This window comes from Ascaphus truei, unplaced genomic scaffold (genome assembly GCF_040206685.1).
Source record: "Ascaphus truei isolate aAscTru1 unplaced genomic scaffold, aAscTru1.hap1 HAP1_SCAFFOLD_1273, whole genome shotgun sequence".
NCBI classification, from domain to species: Eukaryota; Metazoa; Chordata; class Amphibia; order Anura; family Ascaphidae; genus Ascaphus; species Ascaphus truei.
This window is the reverse complement of record NW_027454147.1, coordinates 1-24694: the sequence shown is the minus strand read 5'-3', so window position 1 is coordinate 24694 and position 24694 is coordinate 1. Positions and strand designations below refer to the sequence as shown.

Here is a 24694-nt window from a genome sequence, read left to right as displayed (position 1 = left end):
CCTCTCCTCTGCATAATAACCTGCGTCTCCCCCCTCTCCTCTGCATAATAACCTGCGTCTCCCCCCTCTCCTCTGCATAATAACCTGCGTCTCCCCCCCCTCTCCTCTGCATAATAACCTGCGTCTTCCCCCTCTCCTCTGCATAATAACCTGCGTCTTCCCCCTCTCCTCTGCATAATAACCTGCGTCTTCCCCCTCTCCTCTGCATAATAACCTGCGTCTTCCCCCTCTCCTCTGCATAATAACCTGCGTCTTCCCCCTCTCCTCTGCATAATAACCTGCGTCTTCCCCCCTCTCCTCTGCATAATAACCTGCGTCGCCCCCCTCTCCTCTGCATAATAACCTGCGTCGCCCCCCTCTCCTCTGCATAATAACCTGCGTCGCCCCCCTCTCCTCTGCATAATAACCTGCGTCTTCCCCCTCTCCTGTGCATAATAACCTGCGTCTCCCCCTCTCCTCTGCATAATAACCTGCGTCTTCCCCCTCTCCTCTGCATAATAACCTGCGTCTTCCCCCTCTCCTCTGCATAATAACCTGCGTCTTCCCCCTCTCCTCTGCATAATAACCTGCGTCTTCCCCCTCTCCTCTGCATAATAACCTGCGTCTTCCCCCTCTCCTCTGCATAATAACCTGCGTCTCCCCCTCTCCTCTGCATAATAACCTGCGTCTTCCCCCTCTCCTCTGCATAATAACCTGCGTCTTCCCCCTCTCCTCTGCATAATAACCTGCGTCTCCCCCCTCTCCTCTGCATAATAACCTGCGTCTTCCCCCTCTCCTCTGCATAATAACCTGCGTCTTCCCCCCTCTCCTCTGCATAATAACCTGCGTCTTCCCCCTCTCCTCTGCATAATAACCTGCGTCTTCCCCCTCTCCTCTGCATAATAAACTGCGTCTCCCCCCTCTCCTCTGCATAATAACCTGCGTCTTCCCCCTCTCCTCTGCATAATAACCTGCGTCTTCCCCCTCTCCTCTGCATAATAACCTGCGTCTTCCCCCTCTCCTCTGCATTATAACCTGCGTCTTCCCCCCTCTCCTCTGCATAATAACCTGCGTCTTCCCCCTCTCCTCTGCATAATAACCTGCGTCTCCCCCCTCTCTTCTGCATAATAACCTGCGTCTTCCCCCTCTCCTCTGCATAATAACCTGCGTCTTCCCCCTCTCCTCTGCATAATAACCTGCGTCTTCCCCCTCTCCTCTGCATAATAACCTGCGTCTCCCCCCTCTCCTCTGCATAATAACCTGCGTCTCCCCCCTCTCCTATGCATAATAACCTGCGTCTCTCCCTCTCCTCTGCATAATAACCTGCGTCGCCCCCTCTCCTCTGCATAATAACCTGCGTCTTCCCCCTCTCCTCTGCTTAATAACCTGCGTCTTCCCTCTCTCCTCTGCATAATAACCTGCGTCTCCCCCTCTCCTCTGCATAATAACCTGTGTCTCCCCCTCTCCTCTGCATAATAACCTGTGTCTCCCCCTCTCCTCTGCATAATAACCTGCGTCTTCCCCCTCTCCTCTGCTTAATAACCTGCGTCTTCCCTCTCTCCTCTGCATAATAACCTGCGTCTCCCCCTCTCCTCTGCATAATAACCTGTGTCTCCCCCTCTCCTCTGCATAATAACCTGTGTCTCCCCCTCTCCTCTGCATAATAACCTGCGTCTTCCCCCTCTCCTCTGCTTAATAACCTGCGTCTTCCCTCTCTCCTCTGCATAATAACCTGCGTCTCCCCCTCTCCTCTGCATAATAACCTGCGTCTCCCCCTCTCCTCTGCATAATAACCTGTGTCTCCCCCTCTCCTCTGCATAATAACCTGCGTCTCCCCCTCTCCTCTGCATAATAACCTGCGTCTTCCCCCTCTCCTCTGCATAATAACCTGCGTCTTCCCCCTCTCCTCTGCATAATAACCTGTGTCTTCCCCTTCTCCTCTGCATAATAACCTGCGTCTTCCCCCTCTCCTCTGCATAATAACCTGCGTCTCCCCCTCTCCTCTGCATAATAACCTGCGTCTCCCCCTCTCCTCTGCATAATAACCTGTGTCTCCCCCTCTCCTCTGCATAATTACCTGTGTCTGCCCCTCTCCTCTGCATAATTTATTTATAATGTGTTACCAGGAAGTAATACAGTGAGAGTTACCTCTCGTTTTCACGTGTGTCCTGGACACAGTTATGATGACAAATACATGGTTACAAATACAGTTACATTAAGTGAGCCGGGTTATACACTATATAGAAGACATTGCATGCACAGTTAGGGATAATATATATTATAGGCGTATGTAACAGTTACAGATAATATATATTATCGTCAAATGAAACAGTTACAGATAATATATATTATTGTCAAATGAAACAGTTACAGACCAGATGAAAATGTGAGACAGCTTTAATTATGAAAGAAAGGCTGTGAGAGTCTCTGGTAGGTTGTTCCAGTTTTGGGGTGCACGGTAAGAGAAGGAGGAACGTCCGGATACTTTGTTTAGCCTTGGGACCATGAACAGTCTTTCGGAGTCTGATCTCAGGTGATAGGTGCTGCATGTGGTAGGGGTGAGGAGCTTGTTCAGATAGCTGGGTAGCATGCCCAGAAAGTATTTGAAGGCGAGACAGTAAAGGTGAACTTTGCGCCTAGACTCTAGTGACGACCAATCTAGTTCTTTGAGCATTTCGCAGTGATGTGTGTTGTAGTTGCATTGGAGAACAAAACGACAAATTGAATTGTAGAGGGTGTCAAGTTTGCTAAGGTGGGTTTGAGGAGCCGAGCCATATACTATGTCTCCATAGTCAATAATTGGCATTAACATCTGCTGTGCAATACGCTTTCTGACCAGGAGACTTAGGGAGGATTTGTTCCTGTAAAGTACCCCTAGTTTGGCATAGGTCTTGGTTGTCAGGGTATCAATGTGCATCCCGAATGTTAGGTGGGAGTCGAACCATAAGCCCAGGTATTTAAAACTAGTGACAGGGGTTAGGGTGGTGGTAGTGTTGGTTCTAATCAGGAGCTCAGTCGCTGGAAGCTTTACAAATTTAGTCTTGGTCCCAAATACCATTGTTACAGTCTTGTCAGTGTTTAAAAACAGTTTGTTTTTCCAGTACTTGAATCTCAAAGTCAGACTGAAGTATGTGTTGAAGGTCAGAGAGGCTATGGCTGTGTGCATATAGGATTGTGTCATCTGCATACATGTGTATTGAGGCTTCCTTACAAGCTGTAGGAAGATCATTGGTGAACACTGAGAAGAGTAGGGGCCCCAGAACAGAGCCTTGCGGGACACCACAGGTGATATCCAGGGGGTTGGAGTTAGAGCCTGAGATGGACACATGTTGGGATCTTCCTGATAGGTAGGACTGAAACCAGTAATAACCTGCGTCTCCCCCGCCCTCTCTGTATAATAACTCGCATCTCCCCCTCTCTCTGTATAATAACCCGCCTCGCCCCCTCTCTCTCAGGGCTCTCCGGCCCCCCGGGTGGCTGCCACAGTGGCACTGCGGGGTGAGGGTTATCTCCAGCAAGAAGTTGGTGGGTTTTATCAGCGCCATCCCGGCGACCGTTCATATCTACGACACGTGAGTGACTTGGGGCATACTCGCTACACATCTATACACGCGCAGGGGCCCTGCCTCACCCGCCTTCCCACCCATCTCTCATACACACTACCCATCTATACACACGTGGGGACCCTTCCCCCTCCTCATCCTCCCACTCATGCACACTACCCATTTATACACACGCGGGGGTCTCCCGGATCCCTCATTGGCTGATCTCGTCGCCCCCCTCTCGCCCAATCAGAGCAAAGAAGATGGTGGAGATTAACTTCCTCTGCGTCCACAAGAAGCTTCGCTCGAAGCGGGTCGCCCCGGTGCTGATCCGGGAGATCACCCGTCGGGTTCACATGGAGGGGATCTTCCAGGCCGTGTACACAGCGGGCGTGGTGCTGCCCAAACCCGTGGGAACCTGCAGGTACCTTCCTCCTTAGTACGAGTGGGCCGGTTAAAGATGGCAGCCCTCATGTGACGCCAACATGGATCCGCATGTAATGGGGTTTTTTTTTTTTTTTTTTGAACAGGCCCCAAAGCCTGCAGTAGAGTGTCCACACGGCAGCTCGTCCGGTTTTCATTCTCGCGTGCTCCACTTTAGCAGGAAGCGCGGAGCTGGTTTCCATTGGGGCTACAAAGGGTCTCGTCAGTGACGCCGTCTTAGGGACACTAAGACACACTTACTGTCACGTTATTGGGAGTTATAGGGCCTGGATGGGAGTAACACTAAGACATACTTACTGTCACGTTATTGGGAGTTATAGGGTGTGGATGGGAGTAACAGTAAGACACACTCACCGTCACGTTATTGGGAGTTATAGGGACTGGGTGGGAGTAACACTAAGACATACTTACCGTCACGTTATTGGGAGTTACAGGGACTGGATGGGAGTAACACTAAGACATACTTACCGTCACGTTATTGGGAGTTATAGGGCCTGGATGGGAGTAACACTAAGACATACTTACCGTCACGTTATTGGGAGTTATAGGGCCTGGATGGGAGTAACACTAAGACATACTTACCGTCACGTTATTGGGAGTTATAGGGACTGGATGGGAGTAACACTAAGACACACTTACCGTCACGTTATTGGGAGTTATAGGGCCTGGGTGGGAGTAACACTAAGACATACTCACCGTCACGTTATTGGGAGTTATAGGGACTGGATGGGAGTAACACTAAGACATACTTACCGTCACGTTATTGGGAGTTATAGGGACTGGAGGGGAGTAACACTAAGACATACTTACCGTCACGTTATTGGGAGTTATAGGGACTGGATGGGAGTAACACTAAGACATACTTACCGTCACGTTATAGGGAGTTATAGGGACTGGATGGGAGTAACACTAAGACATACTTACCGTCACGTTATTGGGAGTTATAGGGTCTGGATGGGAGTAACACTAAGACATACTTACTGTCACGTTATTGGGAGTTATAGGGTCTGGATGGGAGTAACAGTAAGACACACTCACCGTCACGTTATTGGGAGTTATAGGGACTGGGTGGGAGTAACACTAAGACATACTTACCGTCACGTTATTGGGAGTTATAGGGTCTGGATGGGAGTAACACTAAGACATACTTACCGTCACGTTATTGGGAGTTATAGGGCCTGGATGGGAGTAACACTAAGACATACTTACCGTCACGTTATTGGGAGTTATAGGGCCTGGATGGGAGTAACACTAAGACATACTTACCGTCACGTTATTGGGAGTTATAGGGTCTGGATGGGAGTAACACTAAGACATACTTACTGTCACGTTATTGGGAGTTATAGGGTCTGGATGGGAGTAACACTAAGACACACTTACCGTCACGTTATTGGGAGTTATAGGGCCTGGATGGGAGTAACACTAAGACATACTTACCGTCACATTATTGGGAGTTATAGGGACTGGATGGGAGTAACACTAAGACACACTTACCGTCACGTTATTGGGAGTTATAGGGCCTGGGTGGGAGTAACACTAAGACATACTCACCGTCACGTTATTGGGAGTTATAGGGACTGGATGGGAGTAACACTAAGACATACTTACCGTCACGTTATTGGGAGTTATAGGGACTGGATGGGAGTAACACTAAGACACACTTACCGTCACGTTATTGGGAGTTATAGGGCCTGGGTGGGAGTAACACTAAGACATACTCACCGTCACGTTATTGGGAGTTATAGGGACTGGATGGGAGTAACACTAAGACATACTTACCGTCACGTTATTGGGAGTTATAGGGACTGGATGGGAGTAACACTAAGACATACTTACCGTCACGTTATTGGGAGTTATAGGGACTGGATGGGAGTAACACTAAGACATACTTACCGTCACGTTATAGGGAGTTATAGGGACTGGATGGGAGTAACACTAAGACATACTTACCGTCACGTTATTGGGAGTTATAGGGTCTGGATGGGAGTAACACTAAGACATACTTACCGTCACGTTATTGGGAGTTATAGGGCCTGGGTGGGAGTAACACTAAGACATACTTACTGTCACGTTATTGGGAGTTATAGGGCCTGGGTGGGAGTAACACTAAGACATACTTACTGTCACGTTATTGGGAGTTATAGGGTGTGGATGGGAGTAACAGTAAGACACACTCACCGTCACGTTATTGGGAGTTATAGGGACTGGGTGGGAGTAACACTAAGACATACTTACCGTCACGTTATTGGGAGTTATAGGGTCTGGATGGGAGTAACACTAAGACATAATTACCGTCACGTTATTGGGAGTTATAGGGACTGGATGGGAGTAACACTAAGACATACTTACCGTCACGTTATTGGGAGTTATAGGGCCTGGATGGGAGTAACACTAAGACATACTTACCGTCACGTTATTGGGAGTTATAGGGCCTGGATGGGAGTAACACTAAGACATACTTACCGTCACGTTATTGGGAGTTATAGGGACTGGATGGGAGTAACACTAAGACATACTTACCGTCACTTTATTGGGAGTTATAGGGTCTGGATGGGAGTAACACTAAGACATACTTACCGTCACGTTATTGGGAGTTATAGGGCCTGGATGGGAGTAACACTAAGACATACTTACCGTCACGTTATTGGGAGTTATAGGGACTGGATGGGAGTAACACTAAGACACACTTACCGTCACGTTATTGGGAGTTATAGGGCCTGGGTGGGAGTAACACTAAGACATACTCACCGTCACGTTATTGGGAGTTATAGGGACTGGATGGGAGTAACACTAAGACATACTTACCGTCACGTTATTGGGAGTTATAGGGACTGGATGGGAGTAACACTAAGACATACTTACCGTCACGTTATTGGGAGTTATAGGGACTGGATGGCAGTAACACTAAGACATACTTACCGTCACGTTATAGGGAGTTATAGGGACTGGATGGGAGTAACACTAAGACATACTTACCGTCACGTTATTGGGAGTTATAGGGTCTGGATGGGAGTAACACTAAGACATACTTACTGTCACGTTATTGGGAGTTATAGGGTGTGGATGGGAGTAACAGTAAGACACACTCACCGTCACGTTATTGGGAGTTATAGGGACTGGGTGGGAGTAACACTAAGACATACTTACCGTCACGTTATTGGGAGTTATAGGGTCTGGATGGGAGTAACACTAAGACATAATTACCGTCACGTTATTGGGAGTTATAGGGCCTGGATGGGAGTAACACTAAGACATACTTACCGTCACGTTATTGGGAGTTATAGGGCCTGGATGGGAGTAACACTAAGACATACTTACTGTCACGTTATTGGGAGTTATAGGGCCTGGATGGGAGTAACACTAAGACATACTTACCGTCACGTTATTGGGAGTTATAGGGTCTGGATGGGAGTAACACTAAGACACACTTACCGTCACGTTATTGGGAGTTATAGGGCCTGGATGGGAGTAACACTAAGACATACTTACCGTCACATTATTGGGAGTTATAGGGACTGGATGGGAGTAACACTAAGACACACTTACCGTCACGTTATTGGGAGTTATAGGGCCTGGGTGGGAGTAACACTAAGACATACTCGCCGTCACGTTATTGGGAGTTATAGGGACTGGATGGGAGTAACACTAAGACATACTTACCGTCACGTTATTGGGAGTTATAGGGACTGGATGGGAGTAACACTAAGACATACTTACCGTCACGTTATTGGGAGTTATAGGGACTGGATGGGAGTAACACTAAGACACACTTACCGTCACGTTATTGGGAGTTATAGGGCCTGGGTGGGAGTAACACTAAGACATACTTACCGTCACGTTATTGGGAGTTATAGGGCCTGGGTGGGAGTAACACTAAGACATACTTACCGTCACGTTATTGGGAGTTATAGGGACTGGATGGGAGTAACACTAAGACACACTTACCGTCACGTTATTGGGAGTTATAGGGACTGGATGGGAGTAACACTAAGACATACTTACCGTCACGTTATTGGGAGTTATAGGGACTGGATGGGAGTAACACTAAGACATACTTACCGTCACGTTATTGGGAGTTATAGGGACTGGATGGGAGTAACACTAAGACATACTTACCGTCACGTTATAGGGAGTTATAGGGACTGGATGGGAGTAACACTAAGACATACTTACCGTCACGTTATTGGGAGTTATAGGGTCTGGATGGGAGTAACACTAAGACATACTTACTGTCACGTTATTGGGAGTTATAGGGTGTGGATGGGAGTAACAGTAAGACACACTCACCGTCACGTTATTGGGAGTTATAGGGACTGGGTGGGAGTAACACTAAGACATACTTACCGTCACGTTATTGGGAGTTATAGGGTCTGGATGGGAGTAACACTAAGACATAATTACCGTCACGTTATTGGGAGTTATAGGGACTGGATGGGAGTAACACTAAGACATACTTACCGTCACGTTATTGGGAGTTATAGGGACTGGATGGGAGTAACACTAAGACATACTTACCGTCACGTTATTGGGAGTTATAGGGCCTGGATGGGAGTAACACTAAGACATACTTACCGTCACGTTATTGGGAGTTATAGGGACTGGATGGGAGTAACACTAAGACATACTTACCGTCACGTTATTGGGAGTTATAGGGTCTGGATGGGAGTAACACTAAGACATACTTACCGTCACGTTATTGGGAGTTATAGGGACTGGATGGGAGTAACACTAAGACATACTTACCGTCACGTTATTGGGAGTTATAGGGACTGGATGGGAGTAACACTAAGACACACTTACCGTCACGTTATTGGGAGTTATAGGGACTGGATGGGAGTAACACTAAGACATAATTACCGTCACGTTATTGGGAGTTATAGGGACTGGATGGGAGTAACACTAAGACATACTTACCGTCACGTTATTGGGAGTTATAGGGACTGGATGGGAGTAACACTAAGACATACTTACCGTCACGTTATTGGGAGTTATAGGGACTGGATGGGAGTAACACTAAGACATACTTACCGTCACGTTATAGGGAGTTATAGGGACTGGATGGGAGTAACACTAAGACATACTTACCGTCACGTTATTGGGAGTTATAGGGTCTGGATGGGAGTAACACTAAGACATACTTACCGTCACGTTATTGGGAGTTATAGGGCCTGGGTGGGAGTAACACTAAGACATACTTACTGTCACGTTATTGGGAGTTATAGGGCCTGGGTGGGAGTAACACTAAGACATACTTACTGTCACGTTATTGGGAGTTATAGGGTGTGGATGGGAGTAACAGTAAGACACACTCACCGTCACGTTATTGGGAGTTATAGGGACTGGGTGGGAGTAACACTAAGACATACTTACCGTCACGTTATTGGGAGTTATAGGGTCTGGATGGGAGTAACACTAAGACATAATTACCGTCACGTTATTGGGAGTTATAGGGACTGGATGGGAGTAACACTAAGACATACTTACCGTCACGTTATTGGGAGTTAAAGGGCCTGGATGGGAGTAACACTAAGACATACTTACCGTCACGTTATTGGGAGTTATAGGGCCTGGATGGGAGTAACACTAAGACATACTTACCGTCACGTTATTGGGAGTTATAGGGACTGGATGGGAGTAACACTAAGACATACTTACCGTCACTTTATTGGGAGTTATAGGGTCTGGATGGGAGTAACACTAAGACATACTTACCGTCACGTTATTGGGAGTTATAGGGCCTGGATGGGAGTAACACTAAGACATACTTACCGTCACGTTATTGGGAGTTATAGGGACTGGATGGGAGTAACACTAAGACACACTTACCGTCACGTTATTGGGAGTTATAGGGCCTGGGTGGGAGTAACACTAAGACATACTCACCGTCACGTTATTGGGAGTTATAGGGACTGGATGGGAGTAACACTAAGACATACTTACCGTCACGTTATTGGGAGTTATAGGGACTGGATGGGAGTAACACTAAGACATACTTACCGTCACGTTATTGGGAGTTATAGGGACTGGATGGCAGTAACACTAAGACATACTTACCGTCACGTTATAGGGAGTTATAGGGACTGGATGGGAGTAACACTAAGACATACTTACCGTCACGTTATTGGGAGTTATAGGGTCTGGATGGGAGTAACACTAAGACATACTTACTGTCACGTTATTGGGAGTTATAGGGTGTGGATGGGAGTAACAGTAAGACACACTCACCGTCACGTTATTGGGAGTTATAGGGACTGGGTGGGAGTAACACTAAGACATACTTACCGTCACGTTATTGGGAGTTATAGGGACTGGATGGGAGTAACACTAAGACATACTTACCGTCACGTTATTGGGAGTTATAGGGACTGGATGGGAGTAACACTAAGACATACTTACCGTCACGTTATAGGGAGTTATAGGGACTGGATGGGAGTAACACTAAGACATACTTACCGTCACGTTATTGGGAGTTATAGGGTCTGGATGGGAGTAACACTAAGACATACTTACCGTCACGTTATTGGGAGTTATAGGGCCTGGGTGGGAGTAACACTAAGACATACTTACTGTCACGTTATTGGGAGTTATAGGGCCTGGGTGGGAGTAACACTAAGACATACTTACTGTCACGTTATTGGGAGTTATAGGGTGTGGATGGGAGTAACAGTAAGACACACTCACCGTCACGTTATTGGGAGTTATAGGGACTGGGTGGGAGTAACACTAAGACATACTTACCGTCACGTTATTGGGAGTTATAGGGTCTGGATGGGAGTAACACTAAGACATAATTACCGTCACGTTATTGGGAGTTATAGGGACTGGATGGGAGTAACACTAAGACATACTTACCGTCACGTTATTGGGAGTTATAGGGCCTGGATGGGAGTAACACTAAGACATACTTACCGTCACGTTATTGGGAGTTATAGGGCCTGGATGGGAGTAACACTAAGACATACTTACCGTCACGTTATTGGGAGTTATAGGGACTGGATGGGAGTAACACTAAGACATACTTACCGTCACTTTATTGGGAGTTATAGGGTCTGGATGGGAGTAACACTAAGACATACTTACCGTCACGTTATTGGGAGTTATAGGGCCTGGATGGGAGTAACACTAAGACATACTTACCGTCACGTTATTGGGAGTTATAGGGACTGGATGGGAGTAACACTAAGACACACTTACCGTCACGTTATTGGGAGTTATAGGGCCTGGGTGGGAGTAACACTAAGACATACTCACCGTCACGTTATTGGGAGTTATAGGGACTGGATGGGAGTAACACTAAGACATACTTACCGTCACGTTATTGGGAGTTATAGGGACTGGATGGGAGTAACACTAAGACATACTTACCGTCACGTTATTGGGAGTTATAGGGACTGGATGGCAGTAACACTAAGACATACTTACCGTCACGTTATAGGGAGTTATAGGGACTGGATGGGAGTAACACTAAGACATACTTACCGTCACGTTATTGGGAGTTATAGGGTCTGGATGGGAGTAACACTAAGACATACTTACTGTCACGTTATTGGGAGTTATAGGGTGTGGATGGGAGTAACAGTAAGACACACTCACCGTCACGTTATTGGGAGTTATAGGGACTGGGTGGGAGTAACACTAAGACATACTTACCGTCACGTTATTGGGAGTTATAGGGTCTGGATGGGAGTAACACTAAGACATAATTACCGTCACGTTATTGGGAGTTATAGGGCCTGGATGGGAGTAACACTAAGACATACTTACCGTCACGTTATTGGGAGTTATAGGGCCTGGATGGGAGTAACACTAAGACATACTTACTGTCACGTTATTGGGAGTTATAGGGCCTGGATGGGAGTAACACTAAGACATACTTACCGTCACGTTATTGGGAGTTATAGGGTCTGGATGGGAGTAACACTAAGACACACTTACCGTCACGTTATTGGGAGTTATAGGGCCTGGATGGGAGTAACACTAAGACATACTTACCGTCACATTATTGGGAGTTATAGGGACTGGATGGGAGTAACACTAAGACACACTTACCGTCACGTTATTGGGAGTTATAGGGCCTGGGTGGGAGTAACACTAAGACATACTCGCCGTCACGTTATTGGGAGTTATAGGGACTGGATGGGAGTAACACTAAGACATACTTACCGTCACGTTATTGGGAGTTATAGGGACTGGATGGGAGTAACACTAAGACATACTTACCGTCACGTTATTGGGAGTTATAGGGACTGGATGGGAGTAACACTAAGACACACTTACCGTCACGTTATTGGGAGTTATAGGGCCTGGGTGGGAGTAACACTAAGACATACTTACCGTCACGTTATTGGGAGTTATAGGGCCTGGGTGGGAGTAACACTAAGACATACTTACCGTCACGTTATTGGGAGTTATAGGGACTGGATGGGAGTAACACTAAGACACACTTACCGTCACGTTATTGGGAGTTATAGGGACTGGATGGGAGTAACACTAAGACATACTTACCGTCACGTTATTGGGAGTTATAGGGACTGGATGGGAGTAACACTAAGACATACTTACCGTCACGTTATTGGGAGTTATAGGGACTGGATGGGAGTAACACTAAGACATACTTACCGTCACGTTATAGGGAGTTATAGGGACTGGATGGGAGTAACACTAAGACATACTTACCGTCACGTTATTGGGAGTTATAGGGTCTGGATGGGAGTAACACTAAGACATACTTACTGTCACGTTATTGGGAGTTATAGGGTGTGGATGGGAGTAACAGTAAGACACACTTACCGTCATGTTATTGGGAGTTATAGGGACTGGATGGGAGTAACACCAAGACATACTTACCGTCACGTTATTGGCAGTTATAGGGTCTGGATGGGAGTAACACTAAGACATAATTACCGTCACGTTATTGGGAGTTATAGGGACTGGATGGGAGTAACACTAAGACATACTTACCGTCACGTTATTGGGAGTTATAGGGCCTGGATGGGAGTAACACTAAGACATACTTACCGTCACGTTATTGGGAGTTATAGGGCCTGGATGGGAGTAACACTAAGACATACTTACCGTCACGTTATTGGGAGTTATAGGGACTGGATGGGAGTAACACTAAGACATACTTACCGTCACGTTATTGGGAGTTATAGGGTCTGGATGGGAGTAACACTAAGACATACTTACCGTCACGTTATTGGGAGTTATAGGGACTGGATGGGAGTAACACTAAGACATACTTACCGTCACGTTATTGGGAGTTATAGGGACTGGATGGGAGTAACACTAAGACACACTTACCGTCACGTTATTGGGAGTTATAGGGACTGGATGGGAGTAACACTAAGACATAATTACCGTCACGTTATTGGGAGTTATAGGGACTGGATGGGAGTAACACTAAGACATACTTACCGTCACGTTATTGGGAGTTATAGGGTCTGGATGGGAGTAACACTAAGACATACTTACCGTCACGTTATTGGGAGTTATAGGGACTGGATGGGAGTAACACTAAGACATACTTACCGTCACGTTATTGGGAGTTATAGGGACTGGATGGGAGTAACACTAAGACATACTTACCGTCACGTTATTGGGAGTTATAGGGACTGGATGGGAGTAACACTAAGGCACACTTACCGTCACGTTATTGGGAGTTATAGGGACTGGATGGGAGTAACACTAAGACATACTTACCGTCACGTTATTGGGAGTTATAGGGACTGGATGGGAGTAACACTAAGACATACTTACCGTCACGTTATTGGGAGTTATAGGGCCTGGATGGAAGTAACACTAAGACACACTTACCGTTACGTTATTGGGAGTTATTGGGTCTGGATGGGAGTAACACTAAGACATACTTACCGTCACGTTATTGGGAGTTATAGGGACTGGATGGGAGTAACACTAAGACACTCTTACCGTCACGTTATTGGGAGTTATAGGGACTGGATGGGAGTAACACTAAGACATACTTACCGTCACGTTATTGGGAGTTATAGGGACTGGATGGGAGTAACACTAAGACACACTTACCGTCACGTTATTGGGAGTTATAGGGTCTGGATGGGAGTAACAGTAAGACACACTTACCGTCACGTTATTGGGAGTTATAGGGTCTGGATGGGAGTAACACTAAGACACACTTACCGTCACGTTATTGGGAGTTATAGGGTCTGGATGGGAGTAACACTAAGACACACTTACCGTCACGTTATTGGGAGTTATAGGGTCTGGATGGGAGTAACACTAAGACACACTTACCGTCACGTTATTGGGAGTTATAGGGTCTGGATGGGAGTAACACTAAGACACACTTACCGTCACGTTATTGGGAGTTATAGGGACTGGATGGGAGTAACACTAAGACATACTTACCGTCACGTTATTGGGAGTTATAGGGACTGGATGGGAGTAACACTAAGACATACTTACCATCACGTTATTGGGAGTTATAGGGCCTGGATGGGAGTAACACTAAGACATACTTACCGTCACGTTATTGGGAGTTATAGGGTGTGGATGGGAGTAACACTAAGACATACTTACCGTCACGTTATTGGGAGTTATAGGGCCTGGATGGGAGTAACACTAAGACACACTTACCGTCACGTTATTGGGAGTAATTGGGAGTTATAGGGTCTGGATGGAGGTAACACTAAGACATATTTATTGGAAGATAACACAACAATATCCTACAACGTGACGGTGACCCTGTGCTAATGAGATGCAGAACGGGCGTTGATATTAATGTCCCATTTCGCGTCCTGATTTAATGGCGCTTTGTGGCTCCGGACGTTAAAAGGCTAATTAGGTCATTAATTAAGGCGCCCGAAATTAACCAGGCTGCTTAATACTCTTTCCAAGACTCAAACGGTTTAAATAAATCTGTGAGCAGGGATACACGTGGGGGAGACGCCATCTTTAAAAAAAACAAAAATAAATGTACAGCTTTAAGGCCGAGCGCCGTTTAGTAACCGGGGCCAGGCTTGGCACTACGCCCCTCCCGTGACGCCCGGCTCGTCCCCGCAGGTACTGGCACCGGTCACTGAACCCCCGCAAGTTGATAGAGGTCAAGTTTTCCCACCTGAGTCGGAACATGACGATGCAGCGCACTATGAAACTGTACCGGCTTCCGGAGGTGAGCGGGGGGGGGCAGGGGATGGCCGCAGCATGACGTAGTAACAGGGACGTGGTTAAAGGGTCAGTCTCACGTAGGAGCAAAGTGACCTAATGACAGGGACGTGTTTAATAGGTTAATGGGTCAGTCCCACGTAGGGGCAAAGTGACCTAATGACAGGGGCGTGTTTAATGGGTTAAAGGGACAGCCCCACGTAGGGGCAAAGTGACCTAATGACAGGGACGTGTTTAATGGGTTAAAGGGTCAGTCCCACGTAGGGGCAAAGTGACCTAATGACAGGGACGTGTTTAATGGGTTAAAGGGACAGTCCCACGTAGGAGCAAAGTGACCTAATGACAGGGACGTGTTTAATAGGTTAATGGGTCAGTCCCACGTAGGGGCAAAGTGACCTAATGACAGGGGCGTGTTTAATGGGTTAAAGGGACAGCCCCACGTAGGGGCAAAGTGACCTAATGACAGGGACGTGTTTAATGGGTTAAAGGGTCAGTCCCACGTAGGGGCAAAGTGACCTAATGACAGGGACGTGTTTAATGGGTTAAAGGGACAGTTCCACGTAGGGGCAAAGTGACCCAATGACAGGGACGTGTTTAATGGGTTAAAGGGACAGTCCCACGTAGGGGCAAAGTGACCTAATGACAGGGACGTGTTTAATGGGTTAAAGGGACAGTCCCACGTAGGGGCAAAGTGACCTAATGACAGGGACGTGTTTAATGGGTTAAAGGGTCAGTCCCACGTAGGGGCAAAGTGACCTAATGACAGGGACGTGTTTAATGGGTTAAAGGGGCAGTCCCACGTAGGGACAAAGTGACCCAATGACAGGGACGTGTTTAATGGGTTAAAGGGACAGTCCCACGTAGGGGCAAAGTGACCCAATGACAGGGGCGTGTTTAATGGGTTAAAGGGTCCGTCCCACGTAGGGGCAAAGTGACCTAATGACAGGGACGTGTTTAATGGGTTAAAGGGTCAGTCCCACGTAGGGGCAAAGTGACCTAATGACAGGGATGTATTTAATGGGTTAAAGGGTCAGTCCCACGTAGGGGCAAAGTGACCTAATGACAGGGACGTGTTTAATGGGTTAAAGGGACAGTCCCACGTAGGGGCAAAGTGACCTAATGACAGGGACGTGTTTAATGGGTTAAAGGGACAGTCCCACGTAGGGGCAAAGTGACCTAATGACAGAGATGTGTTTAATAGGTTAAAGGGACAGTCCCACGTAGGGACAAAGTGACCCAATGACAGGGACGTGTTTAATGGGTTAAAGGGACAGTCCCACGTAGGGGCAAAGTGACCCAATGACAGGGGCGTGTTTAATGGGTTAAAGGGTCCGTCCCACGTAGGGGCAAAGTGACCTAATGACAGGGACGTGTTTAATGGGTTAAAGGGTCAGTCCCACGTAAGGGCAAAGTGACCTAATGACAGGGACGTGTTTAATGGGTTAAAGGGTCAGTCCCACGTAGGGGCAAAGTGACCTAATGACAGGGACGTGTTTAATGGGTTAAAGGGTCAGTCCCACGTAGGGCAAAGTGACCCAATGACAGGGACGTGTTTAATGGGTTAAAGGGTCAGTCCCACGTAGGGGCAAAGTGACCTAATGACAGGGGCGTGTTTAATGGGTTAAAGGGTCAGTCCCACGTAGGGGCAAAGTGACCTAATGACAGGGACGTGTTTAATGGGTTAAAGGGTCAGTCCCACGTAGGGGCAAAGTGACCCAATGACAGGGACGTGTTTAATGGGTTAAAGGGTCAGTCCCACGTAGCACAGGCTGAGAGAGAAGCAGCAGATGCCGGCGTGTAACCCTCTTGTTCTCCCTCCCCTCTCAGGCCCCGAAAGCTTCCGGCCTGCGGCCCATGGAGACCCGTCACCTCCCCGCCGTGCACCGGTTGCTGGCAGAGTACCTGTCCCAGTTTCACCTGGCTCCCGTGATGAGCGTGGACGAGGTGCGGCACTGGCTGCTCCCCCAGGAGAGCATCATCGACACGTTCGTGGTGGAGGTAACGAAGACCAGCACCTTCTTCTCGGGCTCGGCTTCCCCCCGGGGCGTCACGGACTTTCTACTCCGTTTCTGAGGCCGGTGGAAGGTGTCAGGGGTTGTCTGGGAAGCGGTAGTCTCCCTCCGCGATGGACCGTGTTGGCTCCCCTGTGATGAGGGGGGTGGGCGTTGGCACGCCCTTGTTGAGGGCGACGATGGTGCGCATTGGCTCCCCTGTAAATAGTTGGGTGGTGGTGCGCGTTGGCTCCCCCGTGATGAGGTGGGTGGGCGGTGGTGCGCGTTGGCTCCCCCGTGATGAGGTGGGTGGGCGGTGGTGCGCGTTGGCTCCCCCGTGATGAGGTGGGTGGGCGGTGGTGCGCGTTGGCTCCCCCGTGATGAGGTGGGTGGGCGGTGGTGCGCGTTGGCTCCCCCGTGATGAGGTGGGTGGGCGGTGGTGCGCGTTGGCTCCCCCGTGATGAGGTGGGTGGGACGGTGGTGTGCGTTGGCTCCCCCGTGATGAGGTGGGTGGGCGGTGGTGCGCGTTGGCTGCCCCGTGATGAGGCGGGTGGTCGGTGGCTCGCGTTGGCTCTCCCGGGATGAGGTGGGCGGTGGTGCGCGTTGGTCCACCTGTGATGAGGTGGTGTGCGTTGGCTTCCCCCGTGATGAGGTGGGTGGTTGGTGGATCGCATTGGCTCTCCCGTGATGAGGCGGGTGGGCGGTGGTGCGCGTTGGCTCCCCCGTGATGAGGTGGGTGGGACGGTGGCGCGCGTTGGCTCCCCCGTGGTGGGTGGTGGCATGACTGGTGTCAACTTCACATACACGTGGCCCCCAGATGTTTCCGTATGTTTGCCAGAGCTGTGTCTCCCCCCCTCCCCCCTCTCTCTCCGCAGACCGCAGACGGCTCGATCACGGACTTCATAAGTTTCTACACACTGCCGTCCACCATCATGAATCATCCCACTCACAAGACCCTGAAGGCGGCGTACTCATTCTACAACGTGCACACCAAGACCCCGCTGGTGGATCTCATGAATGACGCCCTTATACTGGCTAAATCGGTGAGCTTTCCCAAGCCTCACAGGTCTCTTCTTCACATGTACAGAGCTTTCCCAAGCCTCACAGGCCTCTTCTTCACGTGTACAGAGCTTTCCCAAACCTCACAGGTCTCTTCTTCACATGTACAGAGCTTTCCCAAACCTCACAGGTTTCTTCTTCACGTGTACAGAGCTTTCCCAAACCTCACAGGTCTCTTCTTCATGTGTACAGAGCTTTCCCAAACCTCACAGGTCTCTTCACGTGCGCAGAGCTTTCCCAAACCTCACAGGTTTCTTTTTCACGTGTACAGAGCTTTCCCAAACCTCACAGGTCTCTTCTTCACATGTACAGAGCTTTCCAAACCCCACAGGTCTCTTCTTCGTGTACAGAGCTTTCCCAAGCCTCACAGGTCTCTTCTTCACACGTACAGAGATTCCCAAACCTCACGGTCTCTTCTTCACGTGTACAGAGCTTTCCCAAACCTCACAGGTCTCTTCTTCACATGTACAGAGATTTCCAAACCTCACAGGTCTCTTCTTCACATGTGCAGAGCTTTCCCAAACCTCACAGGTCTCTTCTTCACATGTGCAGAGCTTTCCCAAACCTCACAGGTCTCTTCTTCACGTGCGCAGAGCTTCCCAAACCTCACAGGTCTCTTCTTCACGTGTGCAGAGCTTCCCAAACCTCACAGGTCTCTTCTTCACATGTGCAGAGCTTTCCCAAACCTCACAGGTCTCTTCTTCACGTGTGCAGAGATTCCCAAACCTCACGGGTCTCTTCTTCACGTGTTCCCTGTGCAGAAAGGTTTCGACGTGTTCAACGCTCTGGACCTGATGGAGAACAGAACCTTCCTGGAGAAGTTGAAGTTTGGGATCGGCGACGGGAACCTGCAGTATTACCTGTACAACTGGAAGTGTCCCAGCATGGGCCCCGAGAAGGTAACCCTCCCAAATCTCCCTCGCCCCCCTCCCCCCTCCCAAATCTCCCTCCCCCCCTCCCAAATCTCCCTCCCTCCCAAATCTCCCTACCCCCCTCCCAAATCTCCCTCCCCCCTCCCAAATCTCCCTCCCCCCCTCCCAAATCTCCCTCCCCCCCTCCCAAATCTCCCTCCCCCCCTCCCAAATCTCCCTCCCCCCCTCCCAAATCTCCCTCCCCCCCTCCCAAATCTCCCTCCCCCCTCCCAAATCTCCCTCCCCCCTCCCAAATCTCCCTCCCCCCCTCCCAAATCTCCCTCCCCCCTCCCAAATCTCCCTCCCCCCTCCCAAATCTCCCTCCCCCCTCCCAAATCTCTCTTCCCTCCCCCCCTCCCAAATCTGTCTTCCCTCCCCCCCTCCCAAATCTATCTTCCCTTCCCCTCCCCTCCCAAATCTCTTCCCTTCCCCCCCCCTCCCAAATCTCTCTTCCCTCCCAAATCTCTCTTCCCTCCCAAATCTCTCTTCCCTCCCAAATCTCTCTTCCCTCCCCCTCCCCTCCCAAATCTCTCTTCCCTTCCCCCCCCTCCCAAATCTCTCTTCCCTTCCCCCCCCTCCCAAATCTCTCTTCCCTCCCCCCCCTCCCAAATCTCTCTTCCCTTCCCCCCCCCCTCCCAAATCTCTCTTCCCTCCCCCCCCTCCCAAATCTCTCATCCCTCCCCCCCAAAATCTCTCTTCCCTCCCCCCCCCTCCCAAATCTCTCTTCCCTCCCCCCCCTCCCAAATCTCTCTTCCCTCCCCCCCTCCCAAATCTCTCTTCCCTCCCCCCCCTCCCAAATCTCTCTTCCCTCCCCCCCTCCCAAATCTCTCTTCCCTCCCCCCCCTCCCAAATCTCTCTTCCCTCCCCCCCCTCCCAAATCTCTTCCCTCCCCCTCCCTCCCAAATCTCTCTTCCCTCCCCCCCTCCCAAATCTCTCTTCCCTCCCCCCCCTCCCAAATCTCTCTTCCCTCCCCCCCCTCCCAAATCTCTCTTCCCCCCCCCCCCCTCCCAAATCTCCCCCCCCCCCCTCCCAAATCTCCCCCCTCCCCCAATAATCTCCCACCGTAGCGCCCCTTCCCCGCGTCTCTTCCTCCCCGCGGTCCTGAAGTGTCGGAACGTCCCATATAAGTGACCGCTAACGCCCGGCGCCTTCTAGTTACCCCGCGCCTGCGTGTTCTGAGCACGGCGTGAGGGGACGGGGGGGACATGAGAGAAACTGCTGTCTCTCTCTCTGTCTGGCTCTCGTGAGTCTGGCTCTCCCCACCCCCCCCTACCCCCGGAAAGCGGCGAGGAAGTATGTCACGGAAAGAGTGGTGGATCTGCGGAAAGCCGCCCATCAGAGGTGGCAGCGGGTGTCTCTTCTTTCCTGTTCTAACATGGTCTTCCCTTTGGGATCCCCCCGCAGGTGGGCCTGGTTCTACAGTAGCCCCGCCGGGGGGGGAGGGGGACGACGACGACGACAAGGCCACGGAGCCACGCAGAGAGAGGAGACGGGCTTTTTCCGGAGCCGGTTTTTACGGGGTCGGACTCCAGATATCCTGCTGATTGTACGCTGGGGGCCGGACTCTGCTCCCGTCGCCCCAACCGGGTTTGACTTTAGGAGTTTTTTTGGGGGGGGGGGTTTGGGGAGAGGGGGGTGTCGCTCCTTTCTCTCCCCCCCCCCCCCTGCTGTGAATTTGAGGCTGCGTTCTCCTGCTCCCGCCGCCATCGGAATATTAACGGAGCGAATGGGTGAATTATTAAAGTATATATTATATATATATGGACGCGTCTGCACCAGCTGTGTCACCTGCTTTTAACCGGATTAAACGCCTCTTCCAAAATCCAACAAAGTGACCTTTTTATAACGGGATCAATTGTATTTACCCGGCATTGTGTGGTTTTTAAAAGAGCCAGTGTAGTAATGGCAGTGACAGGGTTACGGGGTCAGTCTCTCCTAGGGGCAAAGTGTACTAATGGTAGTGACAGGGTTAAGGGGTCAGTCTCTCCTAGGGGCAAAGTGTACTAATGGCAGTGACATGGTTAAGGGGTCAGTCCCTCCTAGGGGCAAAGTGTACTAATGGCAGTGACATGGTTAAGGGGTGAGTCTCTCCTAGGGGCAAAGTGTACTAATGGCAGTGACATGGTTAAGGGGTCAGTCTCTCCTAGGGGCAAAGTGTACTAATGGCAGTGACATGGTTAAGGGGTCAGTCCCTCCTAGGGGCAAAGTGTACTAATGGCAGTGACATGGTTAAGGGGTCAGTCCCTTCTAGGGGCAAAGTGTACTAATGGCAGTGACATGGTTAAGGGGTCAGTCTCTCCTAGGGGCAAAGTGTACTAATGGCAGTGATATGGTTAAGGGGTCAGTCTCTCCTAGGGGCAAAGTGTACTAATGGCAGTGACATGGTTAAGGGGTCAGTCTCTCCTAGGGGCAAAGTGTACTAATGGCAGTGACATGGTTAAGGGGTCAGTCTCTCCTAGGGGCAAAGTGTACAGAGACAGGGTTAAGGGGTCACACCTGGGTCATTGCCTCCCACCCCCCCCTAAATCTGCCCTGTATAGTTACACATGGGAGCAGGTTTGTTTTCCCTTGTGGGGTGTCACTATGTGCTGAACAGTAGTTTGCGCAGGCAAAGCCCCCCTCTTCATTAGCTCTTCCAGGGCGTTGGGTGGGATAAACAGATGACTGACGAGCGTCTCCCCCTCCCCATTCAGAGACCCCCAGCATTTTTAGAGAAAGCAAAAACCCCAAATCTTTGCTTGAAGTCTGGTTACATTTGTTTAGGGGAAGATTAACGCCAGGGGCTTTCCCAGGACCGACCACTCTTACCCAACGTCCAAAAATAACATTTATTAGAGGCAAACAACATCAAAATGCAGGGTATTTATTCTAGAAAGGAGATGGTGGTGAGATGGGGATGGTGGGATGGGTGATATGAAGGATGGGGGGGGGGGAGGAGGATGATGGTGGGGAGGATGGGATGGATATGAAGGATGGTGGGATGGGGGGGAGGAGGAGAATGGCTGGTGGGGAGGATGGGATGGATATGAAGGATGGTGGGATGGGGGGGGAGGAGGAGAATGGCTGGTGGGGAGGATGGGATGGATATGAAGGATGGGGGGGAGGAGGAGAATGGCTGGTGGGGAGGATGGGATGGATATGAAGGATGGTGGGATGGGGGGGAGGAGGAGAATGGCTGGTGGGGTGGATTTGATGGATGATGGGATGGGGGGGGAGGAGGAGAATGGCTGGTGGGGAGGATGGGGTGGATTTGATGGATGGTGGGATGGGGGGGAGGAGGAGAATGGCTGGTGGGGAGGATGGGATGGATATGAAGGATGGTGGGATGGGAGGAGGAGAATGGCTGGTGGGGAGGATGGGATGGATATGAAGGATGGTGGGATGGGGGGGGAGGAGGATGATGGTGGGGAGGATGGGATGGATATGAAGGATGGTGGGATGGGGGGGGAGGAGGAGAATGGCTGGTGGGGAGGATGGGATGGATATGAAGGATGGTGGGGTGGGATGGGGGGGGAGGAGAATGGCTGGTGGGGAGGATGGGATGGATATGAAGGATGGTGGGATGGGGGGGGGGAGGAGGAGAATGGCTGGTGGGGAGGATGGGGTGGATTTGATGGATGGGGGGGGAGGAGAATGGCTGGTGGGGAGGATGGGATGGATATGAAGGATGGGGGGGAGGAGGAGAATGGCTGGTGGGGAGGATGGGGTGGATTTGATGGATCGGGGGGGAGGAGAATGGCTGGTGGGGAGGATGGGATGGATATGAAGGATGGTGGGATGGGGGGGGAGGAGGAGAATGGCTGGGGGTGGATTTGATGGATGGGGGGAGGATGGTGGGATGGGGAGGAGGAGGGTGGCAGGTGGGGAGGATGGGATGGATGATATGAAGGATGGGGGGGGAGGAGGATGATATGGTGGGATGGTGAGGAGGATGATGGCTGGTGGGAGGATGGGATGGATATGAAGGATGGTGGGGAGGATGATGGCTGGTGGGGAGGATAGGATGGTTGGTGGGGAGGATGATATAAAGGATGGTGGTGGGGAAGATGGGATGGATGATATGAAGGATAGGGGGGATGATTATGTGGTGGGATGGGGAGGAGGATGATGGCTGATGGTGGGGAGGAGGAGGATGAGGGCTGGTGGGAGGATGGGATGGATATGAAGGATGGTGGGATGGGGATGACGATGATGGTGGGGAGGAGGATGGGATGGATGATATGAAGGATGGTGGGGAGGAGGATGATATGAAGGATGGTGGGGAGGATGGGATGGATGATATGAAGGATAGGGGTGGGAGGAGGATGATGAGGGCTGGTGGGAGGATGAGATGGATATGAAGGATGGGGAGGAGGATGATGATGATGATGGTGGGGAGGTGGGTGGGATGAGGAGTATGCCTGGTGTGGAGGATGGGATGGATATGAAGGATGGTGGGATGGGGAGGAGGAGGATGAGGGCTGGTGGGAGGATGTGATGGATATGAAGGATGGTGGGATGGGGAGGATGATGATGGAGAGGAAGATGGATGATATGAAGGATGGTGGGATGAGGAGTATGGCTGGTGTGGAGGATGGGATGGATATGAGGGATGGGGGGAGGAGGAGTATGGCTGGTGGGGAGGATGGGATGGATATGAGGGATGGGGGGAGGAGTATGGCTGGTGGGGAGGATGGGATGGATGATATGAAGGATGGTGGGGAGGAGGATGATGGCTGGTGGGGAGGATGGAATGGATGATATGAAGGATGGGGGGGGGGGAGGAGGATGATATGTGGGATGGGGAGGAGGATGATGGCTGATGGTGGGGAGGAGGAGGATGAGGGCTGGTGGGAGGATGGGATGGATATTTAGGATGGGGAGGAGGATGATGATGGTGGGGAGGATGGGATGGATGATATGAAGGATGGTGGGATGGGGAGGAGGAGGATGGCTGGTGGGGAGGATGGGATGGATATGAAGTATGGTGGGGAGGATGATATAAAGGATGGTGGGGAGGAGGATGATGGCTGGTGGGGAGGATGGGATGGATGATATGAAGGATAGGGGGGATGATATGGTGGGATGGGGAGGAGGATGATGGCTGATGGTGGGGAGGAGGAGGATGAGGGCTGGTGGGAGAATGAGATGGATATGAAGGATGGTGGGATGGGGAGGATGATGATGGTGGGGAGGATGATGATGATGATGGTGGTGGGGAGGAGGATGGGATGGTGGGGAGGAGGAGGATGGGATGGATGATATGAAGGATGGTGGCATGGGGAGGAGGAGGATGGCTGGTGGGGAGGATGGGATGGATGATATGAAGGATAGGGGGAGGAGGATATGTGGGATGGGGAGGAGGATGGGATGGATGATACTTAGAATGGGGAGGGTGGTGGGATGGGGAGGATGATGATGGTGTTGGGGAGGATGGTGGGATGGGGAGGATGATGGTGGGATGGGGAGGATGATGATGGATGGTGTTGGGGAGGATGATGATGGATGGTGTGGGATGGGGAGGATGATAATGCATGGTGTTGGGGGGGATGGTGGGATGGGGAGGAGGATGATGGATGGTGTTGGGGGGGATGGTGGGATGGGGAGGAGGATGATGGATGGTGTTGGGTGGGATGGGGAGGAGGAT

General features: G+C 50.4%; 1 protein-coding gene across 4 annotated transcripts in view; it reads left to right on the top strand.

Moving 5' to 3' along the window:
• The window catches only part of NMT1 (N-myristoyltransferase 1), a 45961-nt gene extending 25062 nt beyond the window's left edge, over nt 1-20899 (top strand). For all 4 annotated transcript variants that reach the window (XM_075581367.1, XM_075581366.1, XM_075581369.1 and 1 more), the window contains exons 6-12: nt 3435-3551; nt 3775-3949; nt 15010-15114; nt 16935-17105; nt 17974-18141; nt 18919-19056; nt 20473-20899. In XM_075581367.1, coding sequence (XP_075437482.1) covers nt 3435-3551; nt 3775-3949; nt 15010-15114; nt 16935-17105; nt 17974-18141; nt 18919-19056; nt 20473-20493 — 895 coding nt within the window. In that variant the 3' untranslated portion in view covers nt 20494-20899. The remainder of the gene's footprint in view (nt 1-3434; nt 3552-3774; nt 3950-15009; nt 15115-16934; nt 17106-17973; nt 18142-18918; nt 19057-20472) is intronic.
• The last annotated feature ends 3795 nt before the right edge of the window (nt 20900-24694 follow it).